At 42.5% G+C, this 21,667-nt stretch overlaps 1 protein-coding gene across 1 annotated transcript in view; it reads left to right on the forward strand.

Moving 5' to 3' along the window:
- LOC309568440 (nicotinamide N-methyltransferase-like) overlaps positions 1-21,441 on the forward strand; it is a 60,073-nt gene extending 38,632 nt beyond the window's left edge. The window contains exons 4-5 of the mRNA XM_082274108.1: positions 2,338-2,545; positions 20,968-21,441. Of these exons, the coding sequence (XP_082130234.1) occupies positions 2,338-2,545; positions 20,968-21,388 (629 nt within the window). The 3' untranslated portion in view covers positions 21,389-21,441. The remainder of the gene's footprint in view (positions 1-2,337; positions 2,546-20,967) is intronic.
- The last annotated feature ends 226 nt before the right edge of the window (positions 21,442-21,667 follow it).

The raw sequence follows: 21,667 nt of genomic DNA on the forward strand, positions 1-21,667 counted from the left end.
TAAAATAGCATTAATCTGTTTTCTCGGTTGTAACAACATTCTGGGAAACTCTGTCCGTGTCCTGCTGCGTCACTTCCGGTTTCCCTATAGAGCGGGCTATACTGAAACCAGAAGTGACTCAGGAGTCTCCCATTTTGATCCCCACTCTCCCAGTTCGGTGCACAGGTGTCCACACTAATAGGAGGATTAGTAATTCATTGGTAAACCTATATAAACTGAATTACCAATGGCTCCCCACTTGCTAAAGAAGCCCAGTAGAGGGCGTAACATGTATAGGTGGGAATGAGTCTTTTTTCGTTTGTGTCAGTGGTATGAGCTGATGATATGCATGGTGTTTACATACTTTTGTGAGTATTTTAAATCCATGTGTTACGTTTTAATTAATAAATAATCGAAGCAGAGAGCACTATGGTTTTCTCTTATAATTCTATGGCCACACATGAATGATTGAGACCCTAAGAGGAGGTCAGCGAAGCATACAGATACGCTGAGGAGGAGTTCCCCCCTCCCCTGTGGTATCCTGTCAGAAATCCTAATGCAGGATTGTGACTCTAGTGGGGTCATTATCTATCTCGAGGTCAGGAGGCATTTCAGCCATAGATGGTGGTCACCGAATTCACTGGAACACACTATTTTTGGATTACCTTTTTGAACTGTCACTTTTATTTGCACAGCAGTGTATTATACATTTTATTATACACTGTGACTTGTTTTATGATTGTTTTGCAATATCTTGATTGTATTTATATTGGTTGCCCTACACTGATTATGGTATATGTTGTTTTGAGAGTTATGGGTGGATACACTCTGATAGGTGTGGGCAGCAATCATAATTAGCCTCAGTTTGAGGCTATTGTTACACTGAATTTTTGCACATATTTGTTGTAATATTGCACTGGTTATACAATGTCTAACATGGTTTTTCAGCAGACCTGGGCCAGATTTTACACTCTCCAGTTTTAGTAAATCAACCCTGTGTCTATTTTTGGCTTCACAGGAAGTCAAACAGTACACACTTCCCAGATAGCAAGGATAACTTGCCACACATTTATGGCACTGTTGAGTTGTAAGTATGTTAACTTGCTGCACATTTTCACTGGCAAGTTGTACAATTGACCCCAAGTTCTAGTTGACACTTTTCCAGTTTGTAGAAAATTTGCATGGCAAGTCTCTGGCAAGAGCAAAGTTGTAGTGGTGAGTCTACAGCAAGAGTTCCTTTAATCTACAGCATGAAAATTCAGTCACAATGACCCCTATGGTGGGACGACTACTGCACAACATAATTGAACCAGAACTTGCAACAGACTTGCAGAATATATTCCCCAATCAAAGGAAATCTCTAAGCAATTGCTGGGGGGAGGGGGGGGGGGAGACCAGTAGAAAGAGCTGTGAGCTCAGAGCGCGTATCCTGTGATCTACAGTTCCAGCCCGACTCCAACTTCTTCCAGTGACATCATTTCCACCCCCGTGCGGTCCACGCTGATTAGCGTGAGACTTCCTGTCACTACAGGGTATTCATGCCTCTATCCATCCACTTCCAGTGACTTGGATCCAACCGGCGGAGCCTGCAAAACAGCAGGATTTTCGAGCTGAGTACTTTATAATGACCACTTTTAATGATTATATCCTGTAAGTGTTTTTAATCCTGTGGTAATAAAACCTATACTATAATACTACACTCAGATGCCCCCCTTCTTCATATCTGGGTTGTTAGCAGAACCTCCAAAATATGCCTGCCTACACTGGGTGCACAGGGAGTCAGACAAAGACATTTTTATAGCCTAGGCAAAGCAAAAGGTTTACACTGATGCTGACTCTACCAGAAATAAAGAAAAATACCATATACTTCCAAATGCAAGGGAGCATCGTCCTTCTCTATGACAGCATAAGTGCATGATGATTGGACACCAATAGCATCACTGGGGTAAGAGGAAAGTCTTCAGCTCTGTGTAGGGGTAGGGTAGGGTGGGGGTAGGGTTTGCCAAATGCTAACACAAGACCTTTCCTCCTGGCTTAAAGTAGCTGAATGAAGCAATGGGAGAACAAAAAGGTAACTAGGTGCTACAATAATATCTGCCTCTCTTATTCTCTAAAACATAGAGGAGAGCAATTCTGTAGTCCTCAGTCAAACACAGTGATAAAAATGCAGCTGAGGCAAAGAGCACAGGAAGTTATCAGTTTTCAAGATTTCCTAAAAGATCAGTAGGTATTTTTTGGCATTCATCAAACAGATATAAAAAAAAATATTTTAAGAGACCAAAAGGGACCAAATAAGATAAATTCTTTGTTACATGTACATACCATGTAAAACTGAACATATTTTGATTTATTTTTTAGGTCGCGTGGAAGGCAATAGTCTCATAGAGTTTGGTGCTGGTCCCACCATATATTTTATTTTGTCTGCCTGTGAAAACTTCAAGCAGATATACCTTACAGATTATTTAGAAGGCAACCTGAAGGAAATAGAGAAATGGCTTAAAGGGGATAAGGAGGCCTACGATTGGTCCCGATACCTAAAATATGTCTGTAACATTGAAAACTACAGGTATGTACTAAACATCTACTAATGTACACTAGATATGGATGAGTTCACGTGACTCTGGCTCTTTAAAATAATTGCTCATTTCTATCAATTAGATTAGAAATCTGAAAAGTGTATTTTATTAAAAGAGTTTAAAATATTACCCCCCCCCCCCCCCTCCAAGCTTCCTCTTTGTCCTGCCTTGTCACATGGGCAGCTGATCTGACAAACTGTATACAATGTAATACTGTTAATCAGTGGTCTAATATCCTACATTTTAGAAGTTGAGACAACAATTTTTAGGCATACATGGACAAGGTTGTTATGATTTTACCTTGTTTCAGGAAAGGCAATGAATTCGCGTTAGGTGGTTTTTCATGACATATTTCGTTACATGTGGAGTTTTCAAAAATTAAATTTTTTAGCAAATTGGTGGAATGGAGGAACTCTTTTTTGGTACCATTGTTACATATTTTATTGTTTTCGGATGTCTACATGTTTGTAGTGAGGGCACCTGCCAGATATTAAGGATGAAATTTCCCCAAATGGTAAAATTTTGTATCCGCTAGGTTATTGTGTACTTTTGTTACCCCAGGAGTATGGGTTTAGAGGAATTTAGATCATACAAATAAACAGGATTTTAATGGCATATTTTGCAAAGTTCTTATTAAGCCTGGCAAAATAAGCTGATATCGTAGATTTAGGCAAGCGCTAAAGCTAGCCATAGGTAGATATCAAAATATATTAAAGCAAAGCTATTTATGGGGCACTGTTTGAAGAAAAGGAATAGGGATGATCGAACTTTTCAAAAAATCGGTTCGACCAGAACACCCAAACTTCCCGAAAAATACACACATATAGGTGTGATAGGAGCGGAGCCACATCCCTGCAAATAATTTCATTAGCGCAGGGATGGGGTTCCGCTCCTATTACACCTATATGTGTGTATGTGTATATATACATATATGTGTGTGTGTATATATACCCCTATACAGAAGTTCAGATGTTATGCCTGCCTCCAAAGACGCCCAAAAAATGCCCAATAAACGCCTGCAACAAAAACGCCCAGGTGTGTTGTTGCAGGCGTTTATTGGGCATTTTTTGGGCATCTTTGGAGGCAGGCATGACATCTGAACTTCTGTATAGGGGTATATATACACACACACACATATATCTATATATCTATATATATATATATATATATATATATATATACACATACACACATATAGGTGTGATAGGAGCGGAGCCACATCCCTGCAAATAATTTCATTAGCGCATGGATGGTGTTACTCTCCTATTACACCTATATGTGTGTATGTGTATATATACATATATGTGTGTGTGTGTATATATACCCCTATACAGAAGTTCAGATGTCATGCCTGCCTCCAAAGACGTCCACAAAAAAGCCCAATAAATGCCTGAAACAAAAACGCCCAAGACAAACGATCTTTTTCTTCTGGCGGTCACCCTGACATGGATGAGTTCTGTCACCCTGGCATAGCAGAGTCAGTTCGCCCTAAAGTACATTACAGTCACCCTGACACTTAACACTTTTCCTACCGAAACTAGATTTTTGAAACTAACTATAGTGGTATATAGTACCCTAACTACACTAGATATCCCTTTCCTCACACTAATAATTGCTAAATGACACTTTTGCAGCAGGAGTAACAGAACTGCTTCCACTCTCTTCCACAGCCCCTGTATTACAGTGCTAGCGATTTGGCGGTGCTATGTTATATACTGGGGGGCGCATTCACTACTGATTGGCCTCTGGACCCCCTAGTCAATCAGGAGGATGCTAGGAATCACATTCCTAGCATCCTCCTGCCCCCTCAATTGGCTTTTTTTGATGTTTCTGGTCCAATCACAGGGTTTTAAAGCCCAGTTCCTGTCCCATTGCATTTTGGTCGGTTCTGGTTGCCGAATTCCGAACTTTTTCCGCAAAAAGTTCGGAATTCGGCCAAATTTCGAACAGTCAATGTTCGGGTCGAACCGATGGTCGACCCGAACTGTTCGATCATCCCTAAAAAGGAACTCTTGATATGATTTTTTTTCCCCTCACAATTTTATTGTATATTCAAAATTGCAATCCATATCAAAGATATCTTAAAAACAGCATCCTTAGATGTATATTACTTAGTATACAGCATACAAAAGTTGAACCATAATTGACATTTTTATACCACAAGTTACATTGTATTTATAACCATTATTCTTCAGAACAGCACAACTATATAGTACAGAAGAGAATTTATTTGTCAGAGGACTAATCTATCTGGAAACGACATAGGGTATGTTGGTTCTTTTTTGGCAAATATGTGTATACATCAAAAGAGTACATGTATATATTCGCATAACATCAGATGGACATATTCACACAGCATTTGAGGACCGCCATGTATTTTCCCATAAATACATAAATAATGCTCATCCTATTAAATTTAATGCTGCTACAACCGTGACTATTGTTACAGCCCCATTATTTTACATGAAATGCCAATGAGCTTTAAAGATAATAACTACTTACAAAGTGTGCATTCACAGTCCACCTGAGGATATAAAATAGAGGGGAGAACCACACATTTCTCCAAAAACAAGGGTGATATTATTTATATATATATATATATATATATATATATGTGTGTACACACGTACACACACATGCATACTTTTATGAAAGTCTTCCCCAAATCAGGAGCGATGTGCCTGGAGGGGGAGGGGGGGGAGGGATATTTCAAAGAACTCACGTTCCATAGCCACAGCAATATGAAGACAGGCACCCTAGATGGAAAAAAAATCACATTACTTGGACCTAATGGTATCTACTATACCATACTGATATAGGATGGAAAAGCATAGACTACTCCACCCCCCCCCCTGCCCTTTATCTCACTTTAAAATCCCTCACAGGTCCTGCCCCACTTTCAGGAGAAATGTTTGGTTTTCCCAACTATTTTATCTCCTGACCTGGTCCTTGTGTCAGTTTAGGAGGACATACTTAGCCTACTTCTGTGAATGCATCTGTAGCACCCTACAGGGTAGGTGCTAGGTAAGTATAGAGGGCCTTGGCTGCCTAACAGCAGGTCCATAATTTCAGCTGGGCTGTCGTGTCTCCCAGGTGTGTCTGCTGAGAGGGGAGTCTCCCCACTGGCTCCATGAGAGGATTCTCATTGGGCAGTGGAGGAAATCCAATCAGAGACACATTCAGACCTGTATCTATCTCAGAAGGCAGATTCTGCCGCAAAGGATTCTGGGAGTGGGTATAAGTTTGAGGGAAACACATGACGCAGCATCGTTGGCGGGAAGCAGAGTCCCATGAGGGAGGGTACGGCTGTCTCTCCTCCTGTCAGAAGGATCGGGTGTCTCGGGTGGCTGCCTGGGAATCCAGAGAATGCTGAGCTGAGCTGCAGAGGGGATCCGATGTGCCCGAGGACCAGTGGAGGAAGAGGGGTTAAGTTGAAAGAAAGCCTGCCAAGGTTGTGAGTACTGTGAACTGCCCCTAGGGGTCTGCCAGGTGTAGAGGGGACCACTCCAGAGAAGGTTCCGGGGATCCAGAAGTCAGCTAGCTGTAAAGGGGGTGCCTAGTCAGAGGACCCTGAAGTGTTAGAGGGGGTGCCTAGTCAGAGGACCCTGAAGTGTTAGAGGGGGTGCCTAGTCAGAGGACCCTGAAGTGTAGAGGGAGCATCAGTGGTTGGGCCCTGAATAGCTAATGTGTACAGTGTGCAGTGTACAGAGTTAGGAGTTGCAGTGACAAGGAGCTACCTCAGTCAGTGAAGGACTGAAGGGAGCTGTTCAGTGACTTTTGAGCTAAATTGAGTGTCAGGAGTCAAGTGTTCTACAGTCCTGGATCTTCTGAGTTAACAAACAAGTTAAAGTTGAAGTTCCAGCACAAGTTCAGCATAACAGTATCATAACAGTAAATGCCAGGAAGCACTGGTCAGCATTCAGCTGGCGTCAAGACAGCGCCAACGGGCATTTCTGTATAAAGTCCCAGTTAACCTAGTTGAGCCAGAGGGGTATCCCACTCATTCCCTTCTCCCATCCCCAAAATACAATAAACAAAACCAACCAAAGATGCCGGAGTGGTCTTTTTCTCAATTTTCACACCTAGGTTCACAACTTAAATGTGTTGGAAGTGTCACCGGTAACAATGGCAGAACCACATCAGGCTCAAGGCTTGGAAATATTGCTACACATCCTTTTGTAAGTATTTGGTATCTTGAAGCTCGTTGCTGTGTGCTGAAATGATGGAGTTGTATTAGTATTGAATTTTAAATGATGGAGCTGTAACCATATCATTTTATTTATGGAAAATGTTCTTTTATGCCAATAAAAGACATACATATAAAAGACATACATATGTAACCTTTGTGTTTTCAGATTGATTAGACCTCTTACAAGTAAATTATCTTCTGCATTATACATTTGCCCTGCCCTAAAGGGGCAGATCTGACCGCAAAACATGTTGATAAAGAGTTTTAGATAATTTGTTGTAAAAACATGAATTTTAATTTTTGTATATACAATAAAATTTTTAGAACTTTTGAAAAAATATTTCAGGAGTTGCTGTTCCTCAAGCCAAATATATTATGACACTTTACACCCTGGGAATGGCAACGTTTTGAGGCATAGAAACATACATAACTTGTTTCCCCTCATTCCTTCATGTTGGGATTTACATATTTAGACATGTTTCCTGGAAAACGATGGGCTGTGCTCTGCACTTGGTTTTAGCCCCAGGACCTGCCAGGGTTCATTACACAATTTTACAAATTTATAAAAAAATGTTGCATGTAGTTTAACACCTCCCATTCTTGATTGATCAGATTGTATGTAGATTTTTCGACTAGTTGTAAAATCATAAGAACTTCTGCTATCAAAATTATTTGTTTTCAATTACTGATGGTACCCCCTAAACAGCCCCAATGTTGTGGGAGTATCACATTGGATCATATCAGAGCAGGACCAAGCCCTATAAGACCAGTCATTGTGACCGGGCATATCCACAATTCAGTTCTCTGTGTGTCTGAATTGATTGATATTCTTACACGCGGTCCCCAAGGTATTTAGCTGAATAATACATGCTGTAATTGGGGTCTCCTTTCTGCATTTGCATGATCTTCTACAAACATACATTTGTATAATTAAAATTCATAATCCCAGGCAGTTATTTAAAAACCCCAATTAATGCAGAAAGCCAATGTATTTTTAAAGACCACTAGTTTAAAGTGGAGTTCCAGCCGTTTTTTAATAACAGTCAGCAGCTACAAAAAATGTAGCTGCTGACTTTAAATCAACACACCCACATGTCCCACGATCCAGCTATACGGCCGCCAGAAGCCTCACTCATCTCCCTCTCCGTGGTGCTGGCATCACTAGTGTGGGCACCTGGCTGTGACAGCTTTCGGCCAGGCAATCCTCTGGGACCTGTAACGTGTCCCAGAAAATTGCAGGGAGGGGGGAGGAGAACTTCCGCTCGAGTCGCATAGGCAACCCGAGTGGGAGCGGGTGCCTGTCAAAACTAGGTACCTGCTCCCCCCAAAAAAATAGACATGCCAAATGTGTTCTTTCAGAGGGTCAGGAGTACTTAAGACCTGTACACACAATACGATAATCGGAAGTAAAATTTCATCCGACGAACGATCTGTCGATTTTCGGATTGTTAGTATAGTGCTTTCGACAGCTGATTACGAATTTTCGGACGACAAAAACTTGATGTGCAGGCTATAAAATCTTTATTGTACGTCAACACAACTTCCGATTTTTGTTTAATTAGTAAAGTTTTAGACCGAAATAAATCGTAAGAGCAAGACTAGGCATGCTCAGAAATGAAAGAACACATACAAAACAATTCAACACATGACATCACTTCTGAAGTTTAATTCTGTCATACGGGAATTTTCATATAAAAGTAACCTCTTCACTTTCGACATGAGACTAGCATGCAACAAAAAACGGACGAAAGATTGTCTGAAAATCTGATCGGGTGTACGAGACTTTAGAGCAGAAGTTCCACTTTTGAGTGGAACAAAAGGTGGGAGGAAAGAGCAACACCATCTAAGTGCAGTAATGAAACAACTTTATTCCAAAATATGAGAGTGGCAACTCAGTGTGTCAGGTACTACAGCGCATGTAGTAGGTGACCACCAGTGCCTCAAAGACCAGTGGTTGCTCTCTGGTCCCTCTGCCCCACGTCCTTCCTCTCTGAGCGGATGAACTTTCACTTACTACATGCGCTGGTCTTTCCTCTTACCTTTTGTTCCTGCAGAGTCCCTTCAAGCTCTTTTTAGAGCCAGTAGCTGTCCAGGCACAGTACCCCCCGCCCAAAGACTTACATGTTGTTGTGAGGACTATTCCATTTACACCCTCACCTCCATGACTGTGTCCTGTCCTGCTCATTTGCCATCCTGCTCCGTGTGCGCTGATAATTGTTCATATTTGTTTCTAGTTTTGGGTGGAACTCCATTTTAAGAACCAGTATTTTACTTAACCAGTTTTGGACAAGAAGGGTTTGCCCCCTAACCAGGCCATTTTTTGTGATTCAGCACTGCGTTACTTTAAAGGAAAATTGCATGGTCGTACGATGCTGTACCGAAATAAAATTTCCTTTTTTCCCACAATTAGAGCTTTCTTTTGGTGGTATTTGATCACCTGTGCAATTTTAATTTTTTGCTCTATAAACATTAAAAGAGTGACAAAAAACATTTTTCACATTCTGCTATATAACATTCCCGAAAAAAAAAAAATTAAAAATCCAATTTTTTCATCCTTTTAGGCTAACTTATATTCTGCTACATATTTTTGGTAAAAAAAAAAATCGCAATAGGCATATTTTGATTGTTTTGCACAAAAGTTATCGCGTCTACAAACTAGGGGTAAGATTTGTTTCATTTTTTATTTACTTTTTTTTTTTTTCTAGTAATAGCGGCGATTTTAAATTATTTTTTTTTTTAGCTGGACTGTGACATTGCTGCATACAGATCGGACCCCTAACTGACCTTTTTGGGGGGGACCAGTGACATTACTAGAGTAATCAGTGCTAAAAATATGCCATGTTACTGTAATAATGACACTGGCAGGGAAGGGGTTAACCTAGTGGGTGATCAAAGGGTTAAATGTAAGCCTGGGGGAGTGTTTACAAACTGTGGGGGGAGGGTCTTTTGAAATGACCATAGAGACCTGTGATCCTATATAGAAGGATCTAACTACCAGGCTGAGCAAGCCTACAGCTTGCCACCTTCCACATATACAGGTTACTAGCTTTTACCAACTACTTGCTCTCACAGACAGCAGTTGTCTGGTTTCCCAGGCTCGGAGCGCTGGCTGTCTGTCTGGGGTGAGCATAAATTGGGGGAGAGAACCAAGATCCAAATTGGACTTTTCCCAGCTCTCTCTGGGACTCTCTGCTACATATCCCTCCCCCTTGTTTTAACCCCAGGGTTGAGCACCTGTGTTCCAACAGGAGTGAACCCAGGAAAGGGCATCTATATGTCCCATCTTAAGCCCTGGGCTGTGCTTTACAGTGGGGGCATAGTTCTAAAGGGCTAGAAACCACTGGTTCACCTGTCTATTAGTCTCCTTTTTTTGGGGGGCCATCCACTTGAGGGGAGCATGTTCAGTTATTAACTCAAACGTGCGCCCTAATGGATAATACCTTTAGTGCATCTAAGGCCCACTTAATGGCTAAACATTCTTTTTCTAGGATAGCATACTTTCTCTCATGCTCATTGAGATTTTTGCGCAGGTACATCACAGGTTGTTCTTCCCCATTGTGTACCTGTGACCATACTGTCCCAATGCCAACATCAAACGCATCCGTCTGAACCAAAAAATCCTTGGTGAAATTGGGGAAGTACAACACTGGTTGTGCATAAAAGGGCCTTCTTCAAGATTTGGAAAGACTCTTCTGCTTCTGGGGACCATTTTACCATTACGGAGTCTTTCCCTTTTGTAAGGTCAGTCAGTGGAGCTGCTAAAGTGGTAAAATTCAGTATGAACCTTCTATAGTACTCTGATACCCAGAAATGCTCTGACCTGCTTCTTGTTTACCAGACGTGGCCACCCTTGGATAGCTTCTACTTTGTTTAATTAGGGTTTTATGACTCCTCGACCAATAGTGTAGCCCAAATGCCTGGCTTCCTCTAAACCAATGGCGCATTTTTTTGGATTCGCTGTATAACCTTCCTTGAAAAGGGAATCTGAGGCCGTCTTGGCCTGGGGTAAGTGAGACTCCTAGTCAGTGCTATGTATCACTATGTCGTCCAGATAGGCTGCTGAAAACTGGTGGTGAGGTCTTAGGGGCCTGTCCATGGCCCTCTGAAATGGACATTTTGCAACCCAAAAGGCATCTTTTGGTACTGAAACAAACTCTCAGGGATCATGAACAGTCTTTTCTTTGGCACTATCAGTCAGGGGGATTTGCCAATATCCTTTGGTCAAGTCCACAGTTTTTAGATAGCGAGCTTTGCCAAGTTAATTTACCCTGGACTTTGGGTATGTGTCAAATTTTGTCACTGAATTAAGTTTCCTGAAGTCATTACAAAACCTCCAAGTATTGTCCGGTTTTGGGACTAACACAATGGGACTAGACCAGTCACTATTGGACTCCTCAATGACATCTAGCTCCAGCATCCTTTTGACTTTGTCACTGATGTCTTTTCTCCTAGCTTCAGGAATTAGGTATGGTTTGAGTTTGACATGTACTCCACTTTCAGTAACAATATCATGCTGAACCACTGAAGTTGTGCCTGGTAACTCTGTAGCTTCCTGCTTTTGGGAACGAGACAGTGTGTCTGAAATTGTAACTTAAGGGACCAGAGGGGACTCAGTACTCCCAGGAGTTACAGTTTGCAGCTAATGCCAGCCTATCCTTCCAGGGCTTTAACAGGTTCACATGGTATATCTGCTCAGGCTCTCTTTTACCCAGTTGATATACCTTGTAATTCACCTCCCCAACTCTTTTAACTACTTCAAAGGGACCCTCCCACTTAGCTAAGAACTTGATTTCAACAGCGGGAACTAAGACCAGGACCCTGTCACCAAGTGAGAAAACACTGAGTCGGGCCCCCCAGTTGTATATTCTTTGTTGGGCTTCTTGGGCCTGAACTAAGTGTTCCTTTACCATGGGCTTTATTGCTGCAATTCTGTCCTGCATCTGAACAATATGCTCAATTGCACTTCTGTGGGGTGTCTTCTCCCCCTCCCAGGTTTCCTTGGCTACGTCTAAAAGTCCCCGGGGGTGTCTCCCAAAGAGCAACTCGAAAGGAGAGTACCCCGTTGAGGACTGGGGAACCTCCCTGATGGCAAACATCAAGTAGTCCCAGTTTTTTCCATCCCTGTCAACCTATTTCAACATACTCTTAACGTTTTATTAAAGCATTCTACCAAGCCATCAGTTTGAGGGTGGTACACGGAGATTCACAACTGTACCACCTTAAATGATTTACACAACTCTTTAGTTACTCCAGAAATTAATGGGGTGCCTTGTTCTGTAAAGACCTCCTTAGGGACCCCAAGGTGACTGAACATCATAAACAACTCCTTGGCAATGTTTTTAGCAGATGTGTTGCGTAAAGGGACTGCCTTGGGGTAATGGGTAGTATTGTCCTTAATCACAAGAATGTGCTGATGGCCCCTGGGCAGACAACCCACAAGGTCCATGGCAATCCTCTCAAAGGGGACGTTATAAATGGGTAAAGGCACTAAAGGACACTGAAAGTGGGGCAGGGAGGCTGACATTTGACATACAGGGCAGGATTGATCATAAGTCTCAATGTCTTTCTCAACCCCAGGCCAGTAAAACCTGCACAACTCTATTTCAGTGTTTTTTCAACACCCAAATGGCCTCCCAGCAAGTGTCTATGGGAAAGTTATAGTACCACCCTTCTGTACAGTTTAGGGACTACCAACTGTTCAACAATTTCATCCTTTTTTTATACTCTATACAGTAAATCCACATTGCAAATGAAATAAGGAAAACAGAGCCTGTCCCCTGGTTCCAAAGATACACCATTAACCATTACCACATTTTCCCAGGCCCTGGCAAAGGTAGGGTCTTTTCTCTGCTCTGTACCATAGTTTTTCCTTGTGCACATTAAGATCAGTAAATTCTAACATAGCCTCAGTGTCAGCAAAAGGCAGCCCACTTTCGCTGGCTGTGGGGACTTTCTCAGTCTCTTCTCGTTATCCTGCCATGACAGAGAAAGGAAAAGCTGGGGATTCCTGATCGGAGTCACCTGAACCCACATTGTCTGTGCTGGCCAGGGATTCTGACTCCGCCTCTGATTCAGCTACTGTGACCAAGTCTGGATGATCCCTCAGTTCCCAAAACTTGGGGAAATCCCTGCCTATTATGGCCTCATGCACTACGTGGGGTACAACTCCGACCAGATGAGTCACAGTACCTATGTCAGATATAAACTTGAGCATTGCTATAGGATACTCTCGGGTATCCCCATGTACACAAATCACCGAAATTTTTTTCTGCATGAGAATTCACAGGCTTAACCATATCAGTTTTAACCAAAGTAATTTAAACCTCCTGAGTCCAGCAAGGCCATAATAGGCTTATTATTGACAGTCATTTGATACATGTGTTTACCCAGACTTGGCGCTGCAGTGCATGAAACTGCAGCAAACATAGACTGCCATATGAAAGCTATGTCACATTGCATAGGTTAATCTGTAAATGGACAGTTTGCTGCAACATGTCCCAGTTCTTGACAATGGAAACACTTATCCAGTTAGGTTTACTAACAGGCCCTGGCCTCCCTTGTTTGGGACCTTCAGACCTGGCACCAAAAATCCTCCCCCCTGTCTCCTTGTCATGCTTACCACCCACTTCCCCTGGCACACCAGTTGCCTGGAAAGACTGTGGCTTTTGTTGGAAAGTATGTGTGGCTGTAGGGGTGGTGACCAGGAGCTCAGTGGCAAATTACCTTTCAACAAGCTTCACGAGATTATTAGCAGACTTGGGGTCTTCTTGGCTCGCCCACTTCTGTAGGGAGGCAGGCAAAGACCTCAGGTAACAATCCATGACTACCTACTCCATTATTTGTGGCCCAGACAGGAACTTGTTAAGGTCTTACCTTGCCTTCCTGTTGGCAGCCATCTTGGACATATGCAGAATGCTGTCTGTTTTATAAACTCTGTTTGCATCATCACTTGCCTGCTGCCTGGGTGTCACTCAGTTATAATGTTGCACACCTGACTATCTATAATAACTTGATAGCTTGCAGTCCTTGCCCTTGTGTTTGTGCTCCAATGTGCATCCCTGCTAGCAGTCCTCTGTTCTCCATGTTCCTCCGTGCATGACCTGGCTTGGCTGACAACTTTCCTGGCTCTCGATCCGGCATTGGCAGACTACCCGCTACTGGACTCGACTCCTGCTTGGATGACTACCCGCTTCTAGACTCTATCACGGCTTGGATGACTACCCGATTCTGGACTTGACTCCAGCTGTTCCTGATTTCGCTCCTTACTCTTGCTGTGCGTTATTGTTACCCTAATAAACTGCTTTTTTTTACTTGCATCTTCATGTGGTCTGGTTACCTGGCACCCTGACAGGACTCCGATTGCAGCCACTTCCGCTCCGGGTGGATCAAGTCTTAACATCTGTGATCTTGGGGGCCTCTCATCTCGGTAGGACCAGCTGTTGACCTGCTGTGCTTGAATGGCCAAGATGACACGCCAGGATTTCCTGCTTGACCATCTCATATTCTCTTGCATCTGTCAACTCTAAATTGTAATAGGCCTTCTGCGACTCCCCAGTAAGTAAGGGGGTGACCAGTCTGACCCACTGGGTTTTAGGCCAACCTTCCCTCTCAGCAGTCTTTTCAAACGTCAGCAAAATTCTCTGGGTCATCATCTGCAGTCATCTTGGAGAGGAAGAAACCCATATGGATGGCTTAGGCTTGTCTCCAACACCTTCAATTTTAGCAGGTGACCACTGCACTAGCGTCTCCACAACCTCAGTCAGGGTTTTCCTATCCACTTCTGCAGCAGTGGCTAGCTGTTCAAACAGCCTTTGTGTTTGCTCCTGTACAGCACCAATCTGTTGGCACAGCGCTTTTGTTTGTGTAATAGCTTTGGCTTGTCATTGTGCAGCGTTTGCTGGTGTGCAGCGTTAAATAACACCAACTGTTTGAGGCTTTCCTCCTTGTTTAGTCACTCCAGGTACTGACCCCTTTATGTAATAACTTACTACAGCTGCCTGCAGGCCTCCACCATTTGTAAGCTGGGGAACAGGTAGCAGGTACAAAGCTGTCTCTCAAGCACAGATACCCAATCCAGGCAGGTAGTGACAAACAGTGTGGTGTTTTATGTGTGATATTTACAAGGTCTATATACAGGTGCTGTACAGTCTCTCTCAGGAAACAAACAGGAAATATATTATTAAAACAAAAACCTAGTCGTGTCTCGGCACTAACTATACAAAATATAGAGGTCCTAACTACCAGGCTGAGCAAGCCTACAGCTTCCACATACACAGCTTGTTGGCCTTTACTAACCTCCTACTCTCACAGACAGGAGTTGTCTCATTTCCCAGGCCGAGAGCACTGGCTGTCTCAGGTGAGTTTAAATTGCCCTGGGGAAAAGGAATAAAATCCAAACTGGACTGTGGATCAGAGATCCCTAAATGTGTATGAGAGAAGCCTGGGAGATGTATAAACCCCCGAAAAGGACTTTTCCCGATGTAGCACCCTCCTAGGTAGGTGCTAGGTGGATAAAAGCTTAGCAGCTCCATCTGCTTATCAGGGGAGCCTGGTTGATAGTTTTGTCTGTTGTATGTGTCCATGTGCGATTCATCTGGTCTGAGGGAGTGTGCCCACTGTATCCAATAGGAGAGCCTGTTGGACAGTGGAGGAAACCCAGCCAGAGACACACAGGCTTTTGTAACTATCCCAGTGGGTTCGCACAGCAGTGGTGCATCCTGGGATATGTTATAAAAGCCATGGGCACATGTGACAGGGTGTCTTTGGGCGGGAAGCCAGGTTCCAGGAGGATGGTGTCGGCTGTCTCTCCTCCTGTTGCTGAGGAAGGTGGTCACAGGTGGTCAGCCTTGTGGACCATAAGTGTGGAGCTGAGCCACGAGGTACAATGGATGCTGACAAGGGAGTTGGAGGCAGAGCAACCCAGGGAAAAACAGTGTCCGTGAGTACCGGGAAGCTTGCCAGGGGTGTGCCCAGGAAGGGGACCACTCCAGTAGAGTGTCAGTGAACAGGAGGTCAGCACACACAGCAAGTGAGAAAGGGCATGCCAAGTTAGACCCTGAAGAGTAACCTAAACAAGAGTTCATATTCTTTATCTTCACTTCAGTGGCAAGGTGAAGCAGCGGCCTTGCCGCACACACTGCAGTTAATTGTCCTCAGGATTGTGCATAGTTCAAGTTAGAGTATGTTTATTCACTAAGCCAATGACATAAAATGCTATTTGCCTGCTATCCGTTGCTAAGGGTAACCCAGGGGAATCCAGAAGGTGCAATTCTCAGCAGCTCCTTAGGTGGCAGTGTCTATTCACCCCCTTTCTCTCCCCATTGGCTGACTGACTTTGATTGACAGCAGCTGGAGCCAATGGCTTCATGCTGCTGTCTCAGACAATGAGGAGGAGAGTCCTAATATATATTTATATATATATATATATATATATATATATATATAGTAGCTTTAAAGTGATTGTAAAGGCAGGAGATTTTTTTTATCCTAACGCATGTTCTGTGTGCAGTCGCCCCCCTCAGCCCTCCCAATCCTTACCTGAGGTCCATCTAGATGCAGTGATGTTGCGGGAGTTTCTCTTCTCGGCTGCCCGGGACTCTCCTCCTCATTGGCTGAGACAGCAGCGTAAAGCCATTGGCTTTGGCTGCTGTCAATCAAAGTCAAACAGCCAATGGGGAGAGAAAGGGGGTGAAAAGACACAGGGAGCTGTGACTCGGCTCAGGTGCCCCCAAAACAAGCTACTTGTTGTGGGGGCACTCAACAGGAGGGAGGGGCCAGGAGCACTGAAGAGGGGCCCGAGAAGTCGAGGATCTGGGCTGCTCTGTGCAAATCCACTTCACAGAGCAGGTAAGCATAACATGTTTGTAACTTGTATACAAAAAAAAAAAGACTTTACAATCCCTTTAAGATTGGAGTTCAGCCTACTGATGAAAATGTCATAATCAATTACATCCCTAGCTACAACCAAGTTATATACAGCACAGGGAATAGGATACATATAGTGTTACACCAATAATTCACATTACAACATATATACAAAACTTATGTATATGGTAATACAATGCTCTTCTATTAAAACCTATGGAAAATAGATTAACCTTTTACTGTGCTTCCATTACCAATATTTTGCAGAGACATTGTGATAGCCAATCTGTAATAAAATATTTTGTTTCTGTGACAATAAAGTAAATCTGTTTAATTCAAAGGCTTTGTGTGCTTTTATAAACAATAGTACTTCTTTGTCATTATGCGCTCCAAACAATTAGTGTAAATCCCACACCTTAGTGCACACAAAAACTCACCAGAACGAAATGACCTTTTTATTATAAAATGGTATGACAGCACTTGTTCATAATTCTCCTTGGCTTTGATGATATGTGCCGACAATTCACAGAACGGAATGACCTTTAATTAATCACTTGAGCACCAGACTGTATATATCCCTTCATTTCCAGACCACTTTCCTTGTTGTAGTCCTCTGATAGTTTAACTGACAATTACTCAGTCATGCAACCCTGTACCCAAATTTTGAAACAGATATCATTTCTTTTGGTGATATTTCTTAATGATGTTTTTTTTATTTTAATTTTTTTTATTATGTACATGTTGAGGAAAAACCTGTTTCCTTTTTACTTTTGGTATAAAAAAGTATCATACAAAATTCTCAGAACAGAAGGAACACACCCTGTTTGCAACGTAGACACCCCAAGGAAATCTAATTTTTTGCCACAATGTGTGGGAATGAAGAAACATGCTGGTATTATTATGGTATGGATAAACCATGGAGCTTGGTAATGGTGCTTTAAATACAGCTGAGTTACAGAGAGAGGAGGAGTTGGAAGGTTTAATGTCACATACAGTGGAAGGATGAGACTAAAGTGATATTAAAGGCGGTTTAAAAATAAAAAAATAAACAAACATGTCATACTTACCTATTTTTTACAGCGGTTTTGCGCAGCGCAGCCCCTATCATCCTCTTCTTGGGTCCCCCGCTGGTTTTTCTGACCCCTCCCTCATGCTGAGTGCCCCCACAGCAAGCATTTTGCTATAGGGGCACCCAAGCAGACTTGCTTCCAAGTTTCTGCTCTGTGGGTTCATGTACACTTGGAGTGTGGCTTGGCCCTGCCCCCGTTCTGTCCTCATTGGCTCACTGGCTGTGTTTGACAGTAGCGGGAGCCAATGGCTCCCCCATGTTTCAGGCAATGAGGTGGAAGAGACCTGGGGAGCAGCTGCTCTTGTGCAGATCACTTGATTGAGATAGAGTTCAAGTAAATATTAGGGAGGCTTCTGCACACAGAAGGTTTTTTACCTTCATGCATAGAATGCACAAAGATAAATTACCTTGAGCCTTTACAACCACTTAAATGGGTTATTCTTCAGATGTGCATAATAAGAAAGATGAGGGTTTATTATACAGATCAATAGATAAAGGATGAAGATAGGAGTGGTTCACGCCTCTGTTTACATACCATGTGATCCTTGTAATGTCCAATCAGTGACCACATGATACAGAGCTGGTCAGATTGGCTCTTTACACTGTGTCTATAAACTCAGCTGTCCGATGAAGGTTTGGTTCACAGTCATCAATGGGCGCAATGGCTAACACAGTATGATTCTGGATCAATGTTTATGAATCTATGATGTTACAATAATAATTCACATTTCTAGATACACTAGTTACCCCCATACTTAAAAAGCCCTCACTTGTTCTCATCCTACTTATCCCACCACACCTTCAATGTCACTTACAATTCTAAGCTAACAAACAAGTGCATCTGAAAGTGGTTTCCAGAGGTAGTGAACTCCTATAACTGTATTCGCATCCTGGCTCTGATGAACATGCCAAGCTTTGCTGCTCTCTCAAGACTGGGAAAGTTTGGACACACTGAAACCAGGGTGCACCAGCCTAGTGCATTATTCTCAACGCCGATTTTATTTATAAAAAGTATTAATAGATAATATACTCAAAAACCAACAGATACTTTAAAACTTGTCATAATAGATCTGAGGAAGTCCCTCAAAACGCCTGTTGGAATGATATTTTCTCTTTATGTGATGTGACGTATTAAGGACATGAAGCTGATCTATTTTGAGAAGCTTTGATGTATCTGTTGGTTTTTGAGTATATTACCTATTAATACTTTTTATAAATAAAATGTTTTGAGGATAATGCACTAGGTTGGTGCGCCCTCTGTTTGTTCGATGGTCACTTACAATTCTACTTCCTCTTCTCCTCTTGCTTTCTCCGTCTGGGTTTCCCAAGGTTCTATTCTTGGATCTCTCCTAATCTATCTACACCTCCTCCCTGGGTCAGTTGATAGCCTCCCATGTCTTTTAATACCATTTCTATGCTCACTAGGGGGGAAACCTCTGGGTGAATCTAGGATGGAAAAGGACCTGGGAGTACTGGTGGACAACAGGCTTGGCAGTGGCATGCAATGCCAAGCCGCTGCAAGCAAAGCCAACAGAATACTGGCATGTATAAAAAAGGGGATTCACTCCAGAAATAAAAAGATCATTCTCCCACTCTAAAAGACTCTGGTCCGGCCACATCTTGAGTATGCTGTCCAGTTCTGGGCACCGGTCCTCAGGGAGGATGTGTTGGAACTGGAGAGAGTGCAGACAAGGGCAACAAAAATAATTAGGGGAATGGAGGGCATCGGCTATGAGGAAAGACTACAAGCACTGAACTTATTCTCTCTGGAGAAGAGATGCTTGAGGGGTGATATGATATCAATGTACAAATACTGTACTGGCGACTCTAGCATAAGGAATAAACTTTTTAGAGATAGGGAATACAATAAGACACGTGGCCACTCACTAAAACTAGAGGAAAAATGGTTTAACCTAAAAGTACGTAAGGGGTTCTTCACTGTCAAAACAGTAAGGATGTGGAATTCGCTTCCACAAGCAGTCGTATCAGCAGGGAGCATCGATAGTTTCAAAAAACTATTAGATGGGCACCTTAAAGACCACAACATACAGGGGTATACAATGTACGGTTAACAGCGAACACACACACATCATAGGTTGAACTGGATGGACTGATGTCTTTTTTTAACCTCACAAACTATGTATGTAACTATATGCTGATGACACCCAAATCTATCTCTTTATCCCTCAGCTCACTCCATTTACCTTACATATCACTAATCTACTAATAGACATATCAGCCTGGATGTCACACCACTTCCTCAAACTCAATCTACCCAAAACTTAGGTCATAATATTTCCTTCCCCATGTGCCAATTCCTCTGTTTTCTCCATCAACATCAACACCCAATCACTGTCCAAAGCTTGCCATCTCAACCTCCGCAACATCTCCAAGATACACCCCTTCCTAACCAATAACACCACAGAGCTTCTAATTCACTCCCTGGTCATCTCTCACCTCGACTACTGCATCTCCCTCATCATTGGCTTACCTTTACATAGGCTATCCCTCCTTCAGTCCATCATCAATACTGCTGCCAGACTCATCCGCTTTACCAACTGCTCAGTGTCTGCTACCCCTCTCTTCCAATCCATCCACTGGCTTTCGCTCATCCAACAAATTAAATTCAAGATACTAACAACAACTTACAAAGCCCTCCACAACCCACAGCTAACCTTGTTACAAAATACCAACCAAATCGTTCTCTTTCTTCCTCCTAAGCCCTCCCACACTTTAGCTCCTTTGTCACCTCTGGGACTTCTCCAGAGCCTCTCCCATCCTCTGGAGCGCCCTACCCCAATCTGTTTGATTATCTCCTACTCTGTCCACTTTTAGACGATCCGTGAAAACTCATCTCTTCAGAGAGGCCTATCTTGCCCCCACCTTACAACTGTACATTTATTTTCTCCATCAGCCTATCCCTTACAGTTATCACCTTTTTGTATCTCTTGACCCTCCTTCTTAGATTGTAAGCTCTAATGAACAGGGCCCTCTGATTCCTACTGTATTAAATTGTAGTGTTATTGTACTGTCTGTCCTCATGTTGTAAACTGCTGCGTAAACTGTCGGTGCTATATAAATCCTGTAAAATAATAATAAAAATTTGCTTTCCCATTAACAGTGTTGGAAAGTGCACAAATCTCTCTTTAAAGAACTGGGTTTTATTTGTCTTGTTGCTTTGATAAAATAAACATTTCAACATGGTCATTTTTTAGAATATTAAACATATAAATAAAATTGCAAAATTATGTCTTTAAAAATCTATTTCCGTACATTATTCTCAATTCTAGATCCACAGCGGAGGAGAAGGCAGAGAAGATACGCAGGAAAGTCTCACTTATGAAGTGTGATATCACCAAAGCCAATCCCTTAGACCCAAATTCCCTTCCCCAGACAGACTGTGTGATCGCTTCCGCTTGTCTCATCTGTGCTTGCAAGAATGCTGAAGATTTTAAAACAGCCCTAAGGAACATTGTATCTCTGATCAGACCCGGGGGTCATTTAATTATCACTGATTATTTGGGAGCCTCATATTACTTGGTTGGTGAGGCAAAGTTTCAAGTTTTGTCACTTGATGAAAATATTGTGCGAGAGGCGGTGGCTGAGAGTGGATGTGAGATTCAGGAATTTACAATGTTTACTGACTTTGTTATTCCAGGCGAGGTGTTTAATTGTAAGAATTCTTTCTGTCTTCTAGCCCGCAAACATTAAAGCCATAGTAGGGAAACAATAGGAAAGAAGGCAAAATTAACTATGAATTGGTATTAAACCCCAAAACAAAAATGTATTAAATTGCATTTCACCAATTCCTAGATGAGGTGACTGCATTCATTTTCTTTTTAGGTTTCTTTCCCTTTATTTTCCCCTGGTGATCAGGCCAGTAAGTCTATTTTTTTCAACTTCCTTTACCAGACCAAGCTGTCCAAACCATTTACCAGTGACAGGGGTGCTTACAGAAGGCAGCTTTTATTCATTTATGTAATACCTTTT

This window comes from Pelophylax lessonae (assembly GCF_965119305.1).
Source record: "Pelophylax lessonae genome assembly, chromosome: 12".
Classification (NCBI taxonomy): domain Eukaryota; kingdom Metazoa; phylum Chordata; class Amphibia; order Anura; family Ranidae; genus Pelophylax; species Pelophylax lessonae.